This window comes from Mastigoproctus giganteus, chromosome 14, assembly GCF_048544385.1.
Source record: "Mastigoproctus giganteus isolate SK-2022 chromosome 14, ASM4854438v1, whole genome shotgun sequence".
Taxonomy (NCBI): domain Eukaryota; kingdom Metazoa; phylum Arthropoda; class Arachnida; order Uropygi; family Thelyphonidae; genus Mastigoproctus; species Mastigoproctus giganteus.
Genome location: NC_143588.1, coordinates 96,640,932 through 96,662,381, shown reverse-complemented (window position 1 = coordinate 96,662,381; position 21,450 = coordinate 96,640,932). Strand labels below are relative to the sequence as shown.

At 36.6% G+C, this 21,450-nt stretch overlaps 1 protein-coding gene across 1 annotated transcript in view; it reads right to left on the bottom strand.

Moving 5' to 3' along the window:
* poe (E3 ubiquitin-protein ligase-like protein poe) overlaps nt 1–21,450 on the bottom strand; it is an 849,790-nt gene that overhangs the window by 67,419 nt on the left and 760,921 nt on the right. Inside the window, exons 68-70 of the mRNA XM_090388478.1 lie at nt 18,452–18,675; nt 16,909–17,058; nt 3,194–3,392 (exon numbers count right to left, since the gene is read on the bottom strand). Coding sequence (XP_090244604.1) covers nt 3,194–3,392; nt 16,909–17,058; nt 18,452–18,675 — 573 coding nt within the window. The remainder of the gene's footprint in view (nt 1–3,193; nt 3,393–16,908; nt 17,059–18,451; nt 18,676–21,450) is intronic.

Here is a 21,450-nt window from a genome sequence, read left to right as displayed (position 1 = left end):
TGTGTTCTAAAGGTGTTCTGCCAGTGTTCAGTGGGGTGCCCATGTCACTTAACAAATGCTTATGAGGTCTTGGCATTATTCTGCAAAATAATGAAAAAAAAAAAAAAAAAAAAAAAAATCAAATCCAAATAGAAGGAGCAACAGCAGTTTCACTGTTTCTCTTTCTATTTGGATTTTTTTTTTCCCTTTTTAATAGCCCTGCTGAAATGTACTTGCAACATTTCATATAACATTTTACAGCAATTTGTCTCAGAATATCAAAACCAGAAGTGGTTTTAATATTCGAGACAAATTGCTGTAAAATTATTCCTTTAGCATCAAAAAGAGCAGAACGAACATCAATTTTTTGGCAGATTAAATAATACAAAATTGTTTTGGCAACAGGGTGTCTATGCTTCTGAACACTGGATTGCTACTTGGTCTCTGGATCATAATTTCATCTCTGTGATGATCATGAGTGATATCTGAGGATAAAAATTCTAGATTTTGTTCCACTTTTGTCACAAATTGTTTTAAGTTTCAACTCACTTTTGTTTTGGTTCAAATGTAAGATATATTTAATGCCACAGTCACAATGTTGTGACATGTTCAAAGAAAACAGTTAGTTTTGTTGCAAATTCTTGGAGTGATAGTCTTCTGCTAGCAGTGTTTGTTCAGCTGCTTCTTTTTTAATACTTCACCTTAACACCACAGTGAAAATTTTTTTCTCCATTTAAAATATGCTGATTCTTTGAAAACATTAGTTACACAGGCCCCTTGAATCATCTCATATCTACTACTAAGTTTCCACCAGTTTAACACAAAACTCTATCATAATTCTTTGTCAGACAAAACCATCCGCTTCAATTATTCTGGGGCATGGGCTGACTTGTAGTTCATGAATTGTCCACAGCACACTGGTTTCCAGTATACTGAGATTTCCAGACAAGAGCCCACTTGCCTCACCAAAACATCTAGGAAAGGAAGTGTCCTGTTCGCTTCCAATTCCAACGTGAACTGGATGAAGGGGAATAGGGAGTTGAGGTACTCTAACAGTGGTGCATCCAAACCTAGGATGCGCCACTGTTGTAATTTTCCAACCAACGAGCTACCAAAACACGTTGCCCATCTCCAACAGCAAGGAGTTCCTTCACCACATCAAACACCTTACAGTGTCTGATGACAAGATCATGGCATCCTTTGATGTTGTCTCCCTATTTACTTCCATTCCAGTCCAACAGGCCATCATATGTGCCAGACAGCTTTTAGAGAATGACCCCCAGTCTATCGGATAGAACATCACTATCTACAGAAGATATCTGTGCTGCCTTAACCTGTGTTTAAGCTGATATGTTTGTAATAGTGTTCGGATTTTTTTACATATGGCTATGACATAAGCATCTGATTTTTTTTTTTTTTGTTGATAGGTCTGTATGTAAGGATTTTTTTAACTTATTTATTAGTTTTTATAGAAATCCTTTTTTTACATATGGCTATAACATAAACATCAGGCAGTGTCATCACATTTGACAATTCTCTCTACAAACAGCTACACGGTACAGCTATGGGCACCCCTGTCAGCTCTGTCATTGCCATCATCGCAATGGAGGAGTCAGAGGAACACATATTCCTGAACCCGCTGGTACCAATCACCATGTGGTGCAGGTATGTGGATGATATTTTCACCGTCATCCCCCGAGGTTCATATGCACCACTGTTAGAGTACCTCAACTCCCTTCATCCAGTTCACTTTGGAATTGGAAGCAAACGGGACACTTCCTTTCCTAGATGTTTTGGTGAGGCGAGTGGGTTCTCATCTGGAAACTTCAGTATACTGGAAACCAATGTGCTGTTGGCAATTCACAAACTACAAGTCAGCCCACGCCCCTTGTCATCTAACCAGCACTGCACATGCCCTACTCTCTTGAGCTTGGAGCCATTCCAGCTAAGAGGAAGCCAGGTGCACCGAGGTTTCTAGAGTAAAAGCTGACCTCACCAATTGTGGATTCCCAGCCCATGTGTTAGACAGGTGCTTACTACAAGCACAAAAGCTTGCAACTAATCCGAGGCCCTGAGGCCCTCATCCCCTTGTGACAGTGTACCTACTGCTTATATTCCATATTACCCGGGCATCTCAGGCCAGATTTCTAAGGTCCTGCATGAGTACCGCATGAAATGTATACAATTTACTGGTAGGAGTTTATGATCTCTGGTCTCGAGAGTAAAAACGCCCATCACCCCTCTCTTATGCAGCGGCATTGTATACCAGATTACTTGCCATGATCGTGGCAACTGCTATGTAGGGAAAGCTCCAGATGTCTTCAGGACTGCCTCACGGAACATGACAGGTCCATCCGCCTGGGTGACTCTGAACACTGCAATTGCAGAACATTTCTGGTAAACTCATCATGACCTCAAGCTCAGGCATGTAGTGAGGTGATCGACCACTCTCGACACTACTATCACCGCCTATGGTTAGAGTCCCTAAATATACTCAGCTGTCAAAGTTTTAAATCGCAGCAGAGGTACAAGACCACACCCAATTTTGGAATCAGTAGTTTCAAAACATGACAAATGCTGGCAGCAATCCCATATGTGCGCCGCACACCAACAACAATCACCTGATCTGGCCTAGTGAATGACTGAACACTCTTGCGTTCATGTACACGCTCTCCCAGTCATCTGATCACATCACGCACAGCATATTTAGTATAATTTATTCCATTCTGAATGTTTTATGTTATTTTGCATTTCTATATGTACCTTTCTTGCAGAGGAAGTGGTTCGTTACCCTGAAAGCTACTTGTCATATTAAAACTTATTACATTTATTTTAGTTACTGCTTCCACTGGCTTTGCTATATTCTCTTCCACTAAATAAATGTTTTACTTTTATAGAAACTTTTTCAACAGGTATTTGCTTATGATGCACATTGTGTGTGTGTGTGTGTGTGTGTGTGTGTGTGTGTGTTAGACATCTCGCACATGCCTTTAGACCATGTGTTTTAGATATTTGTCAGTACCAAGTTATATTGTTCAAAATTTATATAGCATGTTTCTAATAAAGTATACCTTTTATTGGTATACAGATGAGTGCTGGAGAAAGAAGTGAAACACACAGGGTACAGGCAATATAATTTTATAATTTTAAAGCATAAAAGAGATAATCACCAAACTAAATCTTAATATAAGATAATATTAGTATTAAAATATACCTGTCCTTTTTCATTAGTTCGCATACCCAATGCCCCAAGTTGTTTTTCTCTCATGGCCATGGCTAATCGTTTCTTTTCATCTCTTGTCTGTTTTCGCACTTCTTCAATTTTTTGGGCTACACTTGGATTTTGTTTGATTGCTTCCATTAAGTTCTCTGCTAATGAACCAACTCGTTCATCACTTGAGACTTGTTCTAGCCTGCATTATGGAAAGAATAAAACTGATTAATCAACTGTGGATTTTCAAAATCATTGCTGGAAATTCATGTGGCAAAACGGATACAAGTATATTTAATAATGTAAGATCATTATGGTCAAGTAAGCATTCAATTATCTGACCTTACCAATTTACTGATGAACCTACCCATACAGGACTGTGTCCACTAAAAAGGGCATGCAGTTAGTTGTTCAATTATGTCATCTAATCTGTTATCAAGATATCAATTCCTGCTTTTGCCCAGGTAGTAAGTAAATAGAGAGAACAAATCATTGGGAAAAGAGCTACTACTAAGAGATTTTAGACATGCTAGAATATGATTGTTTATGGCATGGTTACTCCTCCATTAGTTCCATCTTTTTTTTTTTTTTTTTTTTTTGCTGATATGTTTGTAATAGTGTTTGGATTTTTTTACATATGGCTATGACATAAGCATCTGATCTCTTTGTAAATTTTTTTTTTTTTTTTTTTTTGTTGATAGGTCTGTATGTAAGGATTTTTTTAACTTATTTGTTTATGGCATGGTTACTCTTCCATTAGTTCCATATTTTTTTTTGCTGATATGTTTGTAATAGTGTTCGGATTTTTTTATATATGGCTATGACATAAGCATCTGATCTCTTTGTAAATTTTTTTTTGTTGATAGGTCTGTATGTAAGGATTTTTTAAACTTATTTATTAGTTTTTATAGAAACCCTTTTTTTACATATGGCTATAACATAAACATCTGCAATTATGCCCATTACTTTCATCACTGTTTAAGTTTGGTATTTTCTTCGATCAGTTTTGGTATTAGTATTAGCCATAAAATTAGTATTACTCTAAGGTTTTTACCTTACCAGAAAAAAATAAAAAATAAATAAATAATAAAATAAAATAAACATCTATCTGATTCCTTCTTTTTGTAAGTACCTATTCAACTGACCTTTGATCTCTCCAAGTTGTCAGCTACATGGAGGCAACTTACTCCAGTAATCAACAACTCACTGTTTAAAAAACGTCCTGCAATACAGTTTAAATCCCTCCTCCCATAATTTGAATTTATAGCTGCTAGTTCTGGTATCATTTATAACAGTAAAAGTTTCCCCCTCCATTTTAATTTCTCCTTTTAGTGTCTAGTTACTGAACTCTGCAGCCTACATATTTTAAGTGTTCCCTCATATGGACATGCCCCCCTTTGGTGATCTCACCAGGTGCCCATCTCTGGACCCTTTCAAGAAGCTCGATGTCTTTCTTTAGATGTCTGTGTGTTCTCCATACTTGAACACATTATTCCGAATGCAGTCCTACAATTGCCTTACACAGTAGGATTATGACATCCTTATTGCTACAAGCAAATATACAAATAAATCATCAACAATACATCATAGGCCTTCCTTGATGCCTGTAAACACTGCTTGGGGAACTTCATGTCTGAATGTATCATAACTCCCAAATCCATTTCTTCCTCTACTATTTATAATTCAATCCCACTAAATGTGTAAGTTATTTTAGAGATGCTATTTTCCAAGTGTTATACTAGCATTTTGCTGTATTAAAACTTAAGTGCCACTTTTTTGACCATCCCTAAAGATTATCTAAGTAATTTTTTTTCACTGTATCAAATACACGGCCATTAGAACCAAAGTAAAATTTCCCTAAAATTTTACTTATGTTATGCCTTTTATGGAAAAAAAAAAAAAAAAAAAGAGGTAATCCAAATTCAGAAATCAATCTAATAAAAAGGTAATTAAAAATCAGTATTCCAATATAATATATCTGTACATTTCATCAGAAATGATGAATGTGCAGATGTACCAGAATAGTAAATGTAAACACTATCTGGTTAAAAAAAAAAAAATCTTCTGAAATTTTGCTCCATTTCTCTTGTAATGCTTTAGAAAGTTCTCAATTGTTCAAAAACATCCCAAATGTGTTCAAGTGAATTCAGATAAAGACTTTCGGCTGGAAGTGGCAGGCTGATCACAGTATTTTCCTCAAACTACCATTTCATCGAATTTGCATTGTGACACATGCTGATACAATATCATCCCTCCAAAGAATTGCAACAGATAGCTGCATTTATAGTTTTACTGATGAAAACTACGGGACTGAATCAAAACCATGTAAAACAGGCCATTCCAACACATTATCGACACTGAACTTCATTGTTGGGCAGTATAACCTGGGTGAAACTGTTCTTTGGACATGCAACATACCCAGATGCATCCACCTGATGCCTGGACTCTGTAGCATGATCCATTGTTTCACATCAAATTTTGTCACTACTATAATGTCTTATGCTCACATTTCTTCAGAGAATGTAAGCATGTAGGTGCAAAGAATAGAAACATTATGTGCAATATTTGAAGAGAGTTTCAGTTTACAAGCAGCTGTGCAACTATGGTAATTCATTCTATGAAGTGCTTTTCTCATGGTTGTTGGTCCTATTCTTATTCCAGTTCTGTCAACTGTCTCTAAAGTCAGTTCATAAATTAATGGACAATGAGAGGAGATTAAATGTGGCCTGCCCAAGCTTGTAATGAATGGTCATGTTATTTTGTCTTCCATTGATATATGATGTTTCCAACAGTTATTCTGGGCATCCCACTCTTTCTGCTATCTGGTGAAGAAATATGATTTCTATCATATCTCTTTTCAAGGGATCTAGATCCTTTTCTTATCCCATTTTGTTCTGTCTATATGTCAATCAGTGTGGATGCCATTCATATCCTAATTTGAACTTCTACTGCCATCTACATGACCCATGTAGATGGCACGTGACCCATGGAATTGCCATTACTTCCAAAGAGTGATATGTTCCAATACATGTTGAAGAATAGTGTACAGAGAAAATGTAGCAGACACAAGAAATGTAGTGAACATGAAATAAACAAGGTACCTTGTACAGAAAGGGATCCATAAGTAATGCCAAAAATTAATTTTTAAATTAACAGCATAGAAACAATTTTGTTAAGCTTGGGGCCTTGCAAAACATTTAAGGCAAAAGGAGCCTTTAGGTTACTTAAGTTTGAGAACCTCTGCACTAATCTTATGTGTACCATCAACTGGAAAATGCTTAAGCTAAACTTGCATATGCTGCTCTCTAATTCAGCATTTAAGTTAACAATTTTTGAACATGTGTATAGTGAAATTCAAATCTATGGGCTTTCCTGTTACAAAGCATAAAATAAAAATCTCATTATCATCAATACACACATGCAGACACATATATAACAAACAGAATAAAATATTAAAGTGGGGGGAAGGAAAAGGTTCAAGAACTAGGGCTACTGATAAACAGAGAAATCCAATGACAATGATGAATATTTTATTTCCTTGGTTTATGAAAACAACAATCCTGCAGAAGATTTCCAAATGTGGATCAATATTGTTTTCACTGATCTTATCGATAATTGTTCGAAAGTTTACTCTAAATTTCTCCATCATAAATCTGTCAAATGCTATAATCTTGCCAAAATTAAAGTTCAATTACAAAATCTGCTGGAACACTTTGTTATTACCCCGGTTGACAAAACTGCCAACAATTTTGCTTTCATTTGTAAAGCTTCTTATGCAGATACCTTAAAAAAAGAGCTTCAATCTTAGTGATACCTACAGACCTGTTTTTTCCTCTCTCTCAAAGTTATTACCAAAAAAATACTGGCTATAAATAAGAAATTGAGAATAAATAAATATAATTTTCCTTTTGTATATTTTATTTCTAAATTTCATAAAACATCTGCTAGTTTCAGTTTCATTACCTCTTGAAAAAACAGTCATGTCCAGATATCTGGAAAAATACTGGAGCAAGTTCTTAAACTATTTTCTCTAATAATAGAATTATACTCAATAATTTACCTGTTTTGGAAGCCTACATACCAGTACCGTAGAGGATATTCAATCCTCTGATTTTCATAGCCTTTTCACCAGTATTAATCTGTTAAATTTTAAAACAGTCCTTCAGGAAATATTTCAGAAGCATAAACAGCATAAACATGAAATCAAATCTTTGTATTTTCAATCACTTTTTTTTTTTTTGATGGTAATAAGATTTACCAGCAAATCCAGGGAACATCTATGGGCAGTCCTGCTTCATGTATCATTGTTAACTTGTATCTTTAATGGTTGGTCTGAAATCTCTTTCATGAAGGACATTCTTCTATTTAGATATGTAGATGGTCTTTGATAGTATATTGAGGTAAATTTCTCTTATTCTTCTGCAAAAGTAGATGGTCGTTGTGTGCTCAACTATCCAAATTTTCTTGAAGATTTTGGTCATCTATATCACCATGAACTTATCTCGGAAAGAACTAATTCTAGCAATCAAAATGCTAAATACTTAGATTTGAATATTTGTATTGATAAAGGACATACCACTATTAATCTTTATAACAAACATGATACTTTCAACTTTGAGGTGGTTAATTTTTCCTACTAGTTATCCAATATCTCTAAAAGTGTTCAGTCTAATATCATCCTCTCTCAATGTATCAGGATTGCTACTGTAATGCAATATTAGAAAATTCTACCTTAAACTCATTGGCAACTCTTTTCTTTTGTCTTATTTATGATATCACTTTCATAAAGCTCTTAATATTATCAATTAAAAAAAAAATTACAGCTCATACTGATTTAAAGCAGATTTCTTACTAAGTTTCCATAACATTTTGTCCAACTACATCTTAATTACAGCACTGTGTTTCTGCCAATTTCATTCATCAGCTCTCATTTTCTAGGTCTGTACATTCTGTAAATATCATACATTATATGATATATGACCACGTATGATGCTTGACTGTACAATGTATGCACCAATTTTTTTTTTTTTTTTTTTGTTATTTATCATACTTTCACATTATTCATGCCCTCGGAAGGTAGCCGAGCAGGTCAGGAGCAAGAGTGCAGTGGCACGAGCTCTTTGAGTGGACTGGAGTTCAAGCCTGTGACTACTAAATACGATAAATGTTTGCACTGACGTTGGGTGAAGTTAACACCAAAATAAAACCAAGGGTGTCAGGCCTGGACAGCCGCCTTGTAAAACATTCGGCTGGGCATATCAACATGGAGGAACGACATGCATGTTGTTGACCCCTAAACGGGACAAACAGCGCGGATAATTTTTTTTATTCATGTCCTCAGATGTTCAAGGTCCTTTCTATAGGAATGGAATTTCCAACTCTGGACTACCTGAACCTCACTATTTTGCTTCATCTCCTTAACATTTACTGTTCTGCACTCTTCCTCTTATTTCTCGTGAGCCATTAATTTTATGAACACATATAGAGAAACTATTTTTCTTCCTATATTAACTTTTTTCGTCTATGCTGAGTTGTATTTTTCACAAATTTTACTTTGCATTTCTCTCTCTCTCCATTAGCAGTTGCTAGGCTGCGCAGTACACATTTAGTTTTGATTTCTTTTTGGCACCTGTTCTGTTGACTTATGCAGTTGTTGTTGTTGTTGTATTGGGGTTTTTTGGCACAAGGGCCTCTTGGGCCATATTGTGCCTGTTCATGATTTGTTTGTCACTTTGATCACAGTCTATCATACAGATTTATGTGCTTCAAATAATTAAACAGTTCCTCGAAATTTTCTTCATTGCCAAGAATATGAAATAACGTTAAGGGTTCCTTTAAGTTGGACAGGGAGCTAAAGCTTGATTTTCTGACTGTTGAAAGTTGGGGACATTCTATGAGGATGTGTTTTATTGTTAGCTGCGACTGACAAAAGAGTGTATGCTGAGTTGTATTTTTCACAAATTTTACTTTGCATTTCTCTCTCTCTCCATTAGCAGTTGCTAGGCTGCGCAGTACACATTTAGTTTTGATTTCTTTTTGGCACCTGTTCTGTTGACTTATGCAGTTGTTGTTGTTGTTGTATTGGGGTTTTTTGGCACAAGGGCCTCTTGGGCCATATTGTGCCTGTTCATGATTTGTTTGTCACTTTGATCACAGTCTATCATACAGATTTATGTGCTTCAAATAATTAAACAGTTCCTCGAAATTTTCTTCATTGCCAAGAATATGAAATAACGTTAAGGGTTCCTTTAAGTTGGACAGGGAGCTAAAGCTTGATTTTCTGACTGTTGAAAGTTGGGGACATTCTATGAGGATGTGTTTTATTGTTAGCTGCGACTGACAAAAGAAACACTGAGGAGGATTCTCTCCCATAAGCAAAAACAGGTGAGTTGGGTGCGAATGGCCGATGCAGAGCCTTGATAGAATCACTTCTTGTCGCCTGCTTCTCCTGGAACTAGATGTCCACAGTTGTGGCTCTTTTTTTATCTGCAGTAGTTTATTATTGGTTTGAGTTTTCCAAAGGAGAGACCATTGTTTCCTGCATGTTGTTTTAATGACAGATTTGTGATCGGTGTAGGGAACTTTTATTTGTCTGGAAGATCCAGAGTCGGGATGCTTTGCAGCAGCATCCGCATGTTCATTGCCTGAGATGCCAACATGACCAGGGATCCAGCAGAAGGTAACCTTCTGATTGACTGTTTGATAGTGAAATAACTTAGATCGGATCTCTTTAAGAATGGGGTGAGAGGGAAAAAAAGTAGATTGAATGGCAGTGATTGCGCTTAAGGAGTCTGAATATATCAAGGATTCCTTGATATGGTACTTGTTTATATTATCTAGAGCCAGTTTTATTGCGAATAATTCTGCAGTATAGATACTGCATTCAGTGGAAAGAGAAACAGCTACTGAGAAGTTGGAAGAAACTGCTGCAGCACCTACGGCTGTATCTGTTTTGGAGCCATCAGTATAGATATGTACTTTTGCTGAGTTTTCCAAGGAATGCGATTTATGGAGCTGTTGAAAATTTGTATTAGCCAGGGATGTCTTCCCCCATCTTAAAAAGAAATTGTCACAGAGAGGTACGAATTCAGTCCAGGGAGGTTCGGGAGTACCAAGGTCTTGGAAGACATTCTGAAAATTAATGTTCCAACTGATCATGAGCTCTTGCAGTCGAAGCCCTGCTGGGCGATTCTCATTAGGTTTATTTTGATATAGCATGGTGTATTTAGGGTCGAACAAGTGCTGCCAGCTAGGATGTGATGGAATACTCTTAATCTTTAGTGCATAGTTACATAATAAGGATTTTCTCCTTAGGTGCAGTGGAGGTTCATTTGCCTCAATATACAGGCTGTGGATCGGAGATGTTCTAAAGGCTCCCACAGCTATCCTAAGGGCACTATGCTGTATGGTGTTCAGACGTAATAGGGAACTGTTCCTAGCGGAGTCATAGACAGGTGATCCATAATCTAAGCGTGATCTTATTAAAGCTCTATAGAGATGAAGAAGAGAGCTTCTGTCAGCACCCCAGGACATGGCGGAAACGGCTCTTAGGATGTTCAGTTTTTTAAGACACGTGGTTCGAAGGTAAGATATATGGGAAGCAAAATTAAGTTTATTATCTAAATGTAGCCCCAACAGACGAAAATTGTTAGTGACAGGTATCAGGCTGTTTTTTAAAAATATTTCTGGATCCGGGTGGAGTTTTCGTTTTTTACAAAAGTGAATTGCAGTGGATTTTTTTCGGCTAAAGAATAACCATTCCGCAGTGCCCATGATTCTATTTTAGCTATGGAAATTTGAAGTTGCCTTTCAATGATGTTCATAGTTTGGGATTGACAGGAGATAATGAGGTCATCGGCAAACATGTACGATTCTACTGTATTTGGTACTTCCCGTGTCATGTTTGTAATTCTTACTGCAAATAATGTTGGACTTAGAATAGAACCCTGCGGTACACCCTCCTCTTGTTCAAATGATTTGGATAAATTGTTCATATACCTTACCTGAAACGTTCTGTTGCATAGAAAATTTTGTATGAATTGAGGTAACTGACCTCTCAAGCCGAAAGAATGGAGATCTTTTAGCACACCATATCGCCAGGTGGTATCGAAGGCTTTCTCAATATCGAGATTAATCATGACTAGATCTTCTCTCCTTATAAAGGCATTTCGGATGTTTGCCTCAGCTTTTATCATCACATCTAGCGTGGACCGGTTCTTTCGAAATCCATACTGGCTGCTGTTTAGTAAGTTGTTTGCTTCCAGGAACCACGTTAGCCGCCTGTGAACCATTTTTTCAAGGACTCTTCCTAGACAACTAGTCAGCGAAATTGGCCTGTAGTTATGCGGAAAGGTACGATCCTTTCCTGGTTTCGGGAAGGCTAGAACAGTTGAGTGACGCCAGGAGAGTGGGTAGATATTTTCTAAGAAAATACGGTTGTAATATTTTAACAATGTTGTTTTTGCTCTGTTGTCAAGTTGCTTTAACATTATATAATAGACCCCATCTGGACCAGCAGCACTACTGGGTGTTTTATTGAGTGCCCCTACTAATTCTGCTAATGTGAATGGATGGTTGTATGGATGTGAAACTGCCATGGAAAAATTAATCTTACGCTTTTCTGCAGATTCTTTAATTCTTTGAAAGGTTGGGTTAAAGGTGGATATTGCTGATATGCTGGCAAATGATTCCGCTAAGGCATTTGCTATTTCTGCTGGTGATGACAACTCCTTCCCTTCCCAATTTAGTATTGTAGTTGGGGACTGGACATATTTGCCATTGAGTGTTTGAATTTTCCTCCAAATGGTTCTACTATCTGTGTCCTTATTTATACTTGAGGAGAAGCTGATCCAGGCTTCTTTCTTTGCATTTCTTCTTATTTTGCGGAACTTGGCTCTCAGTCTTTTGAAGTTAATTAGGTTACTAGTTGTGGGGAATTTACGAAATAAATTCCAAGATCTGTTTTTTTCCCGTTTCGCATGCGTACAATCTTGGTTCCACCAGTAGTTACTGTGTTTCCATTTCCCCGGTAAAGATTTTGGTATTGCAATGGTGGCAGCTAGTAATATTTGAGTAGTAATGTGTTCCGTGACATTTTCTATGGTCTGAGATTGTATAATTTTATCATCTAATTGAACATGAGAGGCATATTCACTCCAGTGTGCCCTACGGAATATCCAAATGGAGCAACGTGGGGAAGGGGAGTTTGCTCGTGTTTGGAGTTTGCAGAGAATTGGCAGGTGATCACTGTTCATTGGATTGTCAAGAACAGACCACTCCATAATAGTATATAAGGAGGGAGAACAGATCGAGAGATCTATTGAACTCATGGATCCAGTCGAAAAATGAATGTAGGTTGGCTCGCCAGTATTTAAAATGGTGAGTTGATAAGCATCAAGAAAGGATTCTATTAGCTTACCTCTCTTGTCAATTGTTGGGGATCCCCACAGCGAATGATGTGCATTGAAGTCTCCGAGCAAGCAGAACGGAGATGGTAGCTGGTCTATTAGATTTTCTAGGTCGTCTGAAGTGAATAAGAAATTAGGAGGGATATATATTGACGCTATTGTAAGAGTGATGCCAATTACAATATGCACTGCCACTGCTTCAAAAGGGGTCTGAAGAGCAATATGTTTCGATGGAACGTTGTTTCTAACAAGAATTGCCACTCCTCCACGGGCTGGCGAGTCTATTCTCCTATCTCGTCTGATGATGGTGTAATTTTTAATGGTGGGATGCACTCGTGCATTTAAGTAGGTTTCCTGTAGGGCTATGCCTGCTAGATCATACCGGTCGATGAGATCATATAAATCGTCTTTTGTATTGCGAAAGCCTCTACAATTCCATTGGAGGAATCTTTCCATTAAGTGGTTTTGTTGTTTATTTTTGTTTCTGACTGCTTTTTAGTTGAAACTTTCTTGGATCGATCCAATTTCCCTTTCTCTTTTTTTGGAAAGTAGGGACGTGTGACATCCATCTCATCAGTCGCATGCAGTTCTAGTATACCATCATCTGATTCATTGCGTTGGTCAACATCCATGCCCATAGCAACTGGTGGGTTCAGAACTTTAGTTTCTGCCACTTTTGGTTTTGCTGTTTGAGGCACGTCGGTTGGAATGGTAATTGGGGTGTTACTGGCTCGTTCAGCTTTTTGCTGTGAAGGACACTGTTTGGAAGCAGAGAGCAAGGAATGTGCCCAATCGGCGATGGATATATTTGGAGGAACTGTAACATCTGTTTGAATACCTACTGACTGAAATTGTTTAGCAGCAGTGGCATATGTACGCTTTGGTTCTGTTATGAGTATTTGTCTTCTTGCCTCTGAGTATGTGACTTTATTCTTGACTTTATATTTTTAGATTTTTTTCCCTTGTTTCCATAGTTCGCATATTTTGGAAAAAGCTGGGTGATTACCTTTACAGTTTGGGCATTGAGAAGTAGCAGTGCATTCAGATTGATTATGATCCTTTGATCCACAATTTGGACATATTGCCTCACCTCTACATGCAGTTTGGGAGTGTCCATATTTTTGGCACTTATAGCACCTGATTGGATTCGGGATGTAAGGACGCACACGGCAATGAAGATAGCCAGCTTTGACAGATGTGGGTAGGATAGGAGAACTAAAAGTGAGTATTATACTCCTTGTGGGAACAAGAATACCATCTTTCCGAGTCAGGATTCTCCTTGCTTGGATTACTTTTTGTTCTTGAAGCTCTTGGACTATTTCCTCTTCTGATACATTTACTAAGTCCCATTCTGCAATTACACCCTTCGAGGAGTTTAGGGTGGCATGGGGAGTGACTTTTATTGGTTGTCCACCAAAGGTAGTCTGCTTTAATAACTTTGCAGAGTGTTGAGCTTTACTGGTCTCTACAAGAATATCCCCGGACTGAAGTCGCCTTACCATTTTCGGTGAACCTGCAGCAGACTCAATACATTTTTGTATAAGGAATGGCGATAACTTGCTCAGAGGCTGCTCTGAGAGAGAGTGTAGAATGAGGAATGATGGTATCTCCTCTTGAGGGGTTGTTCTCAGCCTCTTGGGTTGAGAGAAGTCATTATCATTGTCATTTATATTGTCTCGTCTTGAGCTCAATGGCTCTATAGGTGGATATATATTTTTATCCATCTTTGCTCCTTTCAGCCCTGGGAGAGTGAATTTCTCCTGCCAGGTTACCGGCCCTGCCACGGGGAGGATGGAGCAGTGCCGCTAGAGTGACCAAGCGGTATAAAAGTTAGTACGTTAATTTAAAGAAAAAAAGAAGAAAGGTGTTTTTCCTTTCTTAAACTAGCTTACGATTTGTAAGACTAAGTTGCCTAATAATAGAAAAGTAAGAAAACTTTTATAACTGAAACAGAACTATATCTTTGAGAAAACGCTCTAATAATCACTCAGGAAATTGCTTGATCACTATAACGCTTGGCACCCGGGGCCGACTTATGCAGTAAATTCTTATGATGTTGTATATATGTTATCTTTAGTAACCTATTATATGATATTTACCCCCTTTTTTTACATCTGGTTTGGCTTTACATCCTTACTGCTGATTTCATTAAATTTACTCATTATTTCACTATTTTTATCTACTTTTGGTTTTAACTTCATTTTATTTGGCAGATATTTTGTGTCGATGAACAGAGACACAATATTGTCACCCTTTTCCTACAATCTTGATGGTTAACAACCCCAAGAAGACACTAAGTTTTTAAGTTATGGAACAATATTTTTATTTATATACTTGGATTTATGTCATTTCCTTATTATTTCTTTTCTATTTTTCTTCTACACCACTACTTTTTTTTTACTTATTTTTCCCACTAAATGGACACACGCACATAATGTATAAAGAATAAGCTATGTACTGTAGATTAGAAAGGAGAGAGGAATTCATTTTATTTATTTTTATGAATTTATAACAGAGGATCAAACAGAATTTGTAAAAATGCCACACACTTGTCATAATATTTTCTTTTGTAAGTGTTTTTGTCCTCAACATTCCTTATTCACTAAATTCTAAATCCAAATTCTAATTGCTATTTATTTTCATAACATTTATGTCAGAAACAGAGGCCTACATTTTTCTGTTTTTATCTTACAATTTCAGTCATTGACTCTTCATAATGAAATCGAGGTATTGTGTGTTATATGAATTTGTGTGTGTGTGTGTGTGTGTGTGTGTGTGTGTGTGTGTGTGTGTGTGTGTGTGTGTGTGTGTGTGTTTGTTTGTACTGTAGTTTCCCTGTTCCATACTTTTATACAGCTTTCTTTTACACCTTTTCAGTTTATATATACGTACATATATATTACGCACAAGTTGGATCATTTAATCCACAAAATTGGACCTACCTTAATTATAAAATTTGTTTCTGTTTTCAAAATAATTTCCTTTGAAGTGTATATGCTCACACCATTGATGAGTTGGCAGAATCACTCCTGGAAGCTATTTCTTAATAAATCTTTTAGTAGTAGTTGTGGCTTTTGAGCTTCCTTGCCTGAGTAAAATTTCCAGGCCTTCATTCAGTACAATCTTCACCTTAGGGAATAAAAAGAAATCATAAGGAGTGAGATCTAGAGAGTAAGAAGATTGTGACAGTGTGATGAATGAATCATTTTTGATCAGAAAACTCAAGATGTCTGTCATGAATTGCATGGTGCAACTTTTTCCACAAGATTTCAGAATAAATTTCATTATTAATGGCCTTTGCAGCAGAGAAGCTGGCTTGCAACCTTTTGGGGTATGGTGAATCGTATGGTATCACGATGATTCCAGTCACTCAATGGTTATTTTGGATCATAATGACTGATCTGTGTCTCATCATCAGCCACTGTGCAACTAAGAAATTCTTCATCTTAAACTGTGTTGATATTTTTCTACACATATTCGTGTTTTTGTTTGTGATCAAGTGTCAAATGGTGTGGAATACAGTGAGCAAAGATTGGCAACATTTTAACAACTGTGTGTGCACTGCCATATGAGATTGGCATTCTGCTGCTTAGCTGAATGAGTATGATTCTTCTGGCATCATCCAGAATCTCCTGGGGCGTTGCAATTTGCTCTGTAGTGGTGGAAGTCCTTGGCTCTCTAGGCTGTGAGTTGTCAACCACAGATTTTCAACCTTCTTTAATGCCAAATGAAAATTGCAGTTATTTTCATATACATGTCTTCATAAATCCAGTCTCTGTAGCCTTCATTTCACGTTGAACACAATGGTGTATAACAAAATGATGTTCTGTTTTCGTATCTTCTATTATGCAGTGCACAAAATGGTTCACACTCATAGCACATAATTTAAGGCCTTTCTAGTACCAGACATATCAGAACTTGCAGCCATGTCAACGTATTCTTAGATATACACTATCCCACCATTTGCTGAAACCTGATTGAGTGATTGATTGATTGTAGGGTGGCACTGCCATTTCACAAGTTAAATGATCAACCTGTGCATAAATAATACCAGTAAAGTAAAACACAAGTATTACCATTCTGCTAAAATTAAGAAAATTTTAGCAGAATAGCAAGTTGGGTAAGAATTAAATACTAAGAAAACAAGTATTTAACTAAAGCAACAAAAGACGAGGGCCTTAACTCCCCTCCCTTTTTTGTGGCTTTAGTTAAATATTGGTTTTAATTTGAATTTGCTTCTTACCTGGCTTACCATTCTGGTAATAACATTTTCTATGAGTATACGTGTTCAGTGAATCAAAATTTTCGTACCTGTGAATAATAGGAATACATTCTGCACTAACCAAGAGCTGTGTAGTGTCATGTCCATAACTCATACCTGTCAAGAGTCTTAATACATATTTCAATGCAGGCTTGCAGGTAAATTCTTTCCATTCCTCTGAAGCCCCTAATAATGCACTCCTAAAAATATAAAACAAAACACCAAGAACAGAACTGTAATTACAATATTAAACTAGGCTATTATTGAACTTAAATAAAAGATAAGATAAAGGGGAGATATTATTTTTGTACAATGATTTGTAATAGTCCACAATTTTGGATCAACTGTGAGTTCCCATCTGGGGTTTACTGTTCAGATATAGCTAATTATGAATGAATGGAAATGTATGCGCATTTATCCCCTTTATTTACATTCAATGTCAATTACCTCTAGCACTATACTTACAAAATGCATTTTAACAAAAAAATTGAAGATTGTACACACTTCTGCATTTGTTTTCAGAGCACTATGGTCTCTCCAATGATAGAGACTTAATTTAATCTTATTGTTAATTCTCATATTCAAATTATTTGAATGAAGTATTAAAATATAACCATGCAACCTTTACTACTTTGTTGTGTAGGACAAAGTGGTCAAGTAAAGATACACAACTTTTGCTGTGTTTAATTGGAAGTTTTATTTCCATACATCATTCAGCTGCTCACCTGGACTTGGTACATTATTCATTAGTCAACATGTTTTCCAAAATGAGTTTATTGATCTCTCCTTTAGATCAATCTAAAGAGAGATCAATAAATCTCAAAACAGCTGTAACAAGAGTTTCAAATAAATATCATTGACCTTTTTGGTGATGCTATTTATATTAAAATAATATTAGCAATTTAGGTTAACTCTGATTTCTGAAATAAAAATGCATACAATTTTTAAATTATTTCAATATCTGTGCTGAAATACAACACTGCAAACTTCATTTCATATTGTTCAGAGGTTATTTAAACGTTTAAATGCTAATGTTACACAGGAACATTAGCACTTCAATGTACTCTTAAATAGTTTAGTCCTTGAGAAAAGGGTGGGGAAAATCAGTATTCTAGGCTAGTCTGTATATAGACTAGCCTAGAGGAGAAAAGAACCCCAGACTCTTTCCAAGTGGGTGGGAGGGTTACATATCAACTACACTACTGCAGAAGCCTGGATGAAGGAGAACTCAATACACACAATAGTAGTGAAAGACTACCCCTTTTTGAAACCAAAAAGAGATAATGAATAATATTTGCTAAAGCTGCACTTTAAATATTTGTTATTCTGCACAGCCATTTGTGCTGGTCTTGAAAACACACACACACACACACACACACACACACACACACACACACACACACACACACACACACACACACACACACACACACACACACACACACACACACACACACACACAAAAATAAAATTAAAAAAAATAAAATAAAAAATACATATCCCATTCTTAATGCATTCAAATGTATTTGTAGCAGACTACAATTTTAACCATATTATACAACGTAACCATATTTTTATTATTGTAAAACTTACTTTATTGGTGGTGCATGAAGAGTTATATATTGTAAAGCATCCTGAACAATTCCTGTTTCTACCATTAGCTCTTTAAGTTTATTCCCAATATTATTTCGCTCAATTCCTCTTGTTAACATACAAAAACATTCTAAATGAAGATCATCATCATTTGTATGTTCAAAATCAAATTTGTTGAAATTGAGATAAGGCTTGAAGTAGTTGATAAGTGTTTCCATTTTCCCCTTCAAGGAAAGAAAAAAAAAAGTATATAAAGTAAAATACAAATCCTACTTCACAATAAAAGTTTGAAAAAATAGTGTCCACACGAAACCTTTACAACTTAGAATCATTGTGAAAAAGGGATGAGAACATTTATTTTAAAGGGGTTTATATTTTACTGGGAAGAATATATCCAACAGTTTATATTCTCTTATTGTCATCATGAGTCCACTTTAATATGAACCCTTCTTATCTTCTGAAAATATCAAGGCAATACTAACTCAATTCAGGTTCACTCAAGCATGACTGTGTTGACTGTTGCAATAGCATTAGCAATCTTCTGCTATAGCTCCTGTATTGTGCACATTTCCATATGAAGTAGTTAAGTGGAATTATGTCAAGGGGGGAGGGAGGGAGAGAGAGAGACCAAAGGATTAGACCCCTTCCTTCTGATCCAACAACCCAGAAATGTTGCATCAAGGTAATCTTGAACCTCCTTTCCCTAATGCGGTGGAGCACCATCTAGCTGGAAAATTACTAACTGAGGTTGGACAACTGAGATTCTGTAACATCTGTAGGTAATTTTAGGTTGATAGAAGGTTCAAAGAAAAATGGTCTCACCACAGGTCATGGATAATTCTACAAATTGTGTTTACATCTGGGCTGTCATGTTCCATTTCATACAAAACGTGAAGATTTTTGGAGATCCCATATCTAAAATTGTGGCAATTGACTCTCCCTGAGACACAATGAAGGTAGCCTTACTGGTGAATATTATGTCTTAGGAATCCATTAGTCTCATCCAGTCATTTCATCATATCCATGGTGAATGCATAGCACTGTAAATGATCACTGGGCTTGAGAGCCTGTACAAGTCGAATCCTTATTGTATGAAGTTTCAAGCACCTGTTTAGCATCTTGTGCATGGATTTCTGAGGGCTATGCACAAATGATTCTAGGATCCATTTTTCATCCTTTGCATTTATGGATCACCGAGCCACTTCAGTCTCCATGAATTTCTTATGTCATTCATATCTACTTGGTGGTGTCCTCTGTTATTCCATCTTAAATCTGCACTGCATCGGACTGATTTGGTCTTGAAGGCACAATACACATTGTGCCTTCTCTGGGGTGTCATCAATTTCATTTGCTGGGTTTTGGGGTTGCTCAGTTACCTGAAGTCACTTGGATCTATTATAATTTTTTTTTTTCAGTTCGCTTTACAATATGAAAATATTGTAAAGCAAACTGGAAAAAAAAAAAAAAAAAACTGCATTAAATTATATTCATTCAAACTTGTAAAGGTTTCATGTAGATGCCCTAGCATGTACAAGGCTAATTGACTAAACATTTGTTATTTAACGAAAACAATTTTATGATTAAATAACGTAACCAAAAGATTTTTAGCTGCAACCAGAAGCCTATAAGAGGGCCAATGATATACATTTTGTCAAATCTATACATGCTGATGTGTGTGGGGGGAAAGAATTAAAATGACTCTGCAGGATGCTGAGACTGAAAACTTCAGCTTTATAGCAGAGGCATATATTTAGTTTGATTTGGTTGGAAAACAAGTGCTTATCTGACAAAGACTAAAGCAGGAAGAGTAGGAAGTCAGTTGCACAAATTCAGCAATCAATGATTTTTTTCTTACTTCCATATTTGTAATATGGTTGTTGTTGTTTGGTTTTTAGGAGCATTAGCAACTAAAGCCATATTGCTCCGGGGATATGCGGTGGTCATTACCTGAAATTTCCGCATCCTCCATATTTGGTGGCCCACAGGTTCGAACCCCGGTCTAATCAAGAAGCATGTGCTACGCACTGCTGCTCCTGCCCACCTGGCTAGGGAGGCGCTTTTGTAATATGGTCTTGCCAGTGCCCCAGTAGAGGATAAGTTATAAAGTTGTAGTATGAGGTATCCAGACGACAGGTAACATCGAAGAACTGATTAACTTTGAAGAAATGAAGTGAATAAAATTGTAATGCTTCTGAAAAAAGTGAGGTTTAGAGCAATACTGATGCAGGGAAAGAAAGATACTGATGCAGGGAAAGAAAGATCCAAGGTAGTAGATGAGTTTAAAATTGTCTGATATTCTAAATAAGCAAATGAATAATTTCTTATCATTAGTCAAAATCTTCATCCTCCCAACCATATGGATCACTGTAAGTCTAAAATATTGAAAATTAAAGTGTTGAGATTCGAGGAAAGGAATTCAATAAGTTCTGAGGAATTTTCATTTTTAAAAAACACAGCAACTAAAAGAATGAAAGTGAACAGATTTTGAGAAAATAGAAATCAAAAAGAGGGATTCTAAATCAGATAATTCCTGACAAGCAGCATCAGGGCAAGGAATATTTGTGCATAAAGTAGTTATTCAGGGAGGAGAATGCCAGAGTTGAACTAAACTCTGGCAGTGAGCTGGATGATTTTGTAATAACTGAGAGGAAAGTGGAGGAGAAATTGTTGACGATAAACACAAGAAAGGCACCTGGGGTGGATGGGATCTATCCAGTTATATTAAAGGAGGCAGCAAAGGAAGTACAAACCCTTAGCCATAATCATGAGAGATTTCTTGGACTCAGGGGAGGTAACCATGGACTGGAGATGTGCAAATGTGACCACAATTCACAAAGGAGGATCAAAGGTTGACACAAGTAATTATAGACCTCTGAGCTTAACTTCTGTTCCAGGGAAATTAATGTAGGCATTGGTTAAAGAAGCGCTACAGGACCATCTGGAAAAGACTTCGGTTATAGCTCGGACACAACATGGGTTTGTTAAAGGGAAGTCTTGTC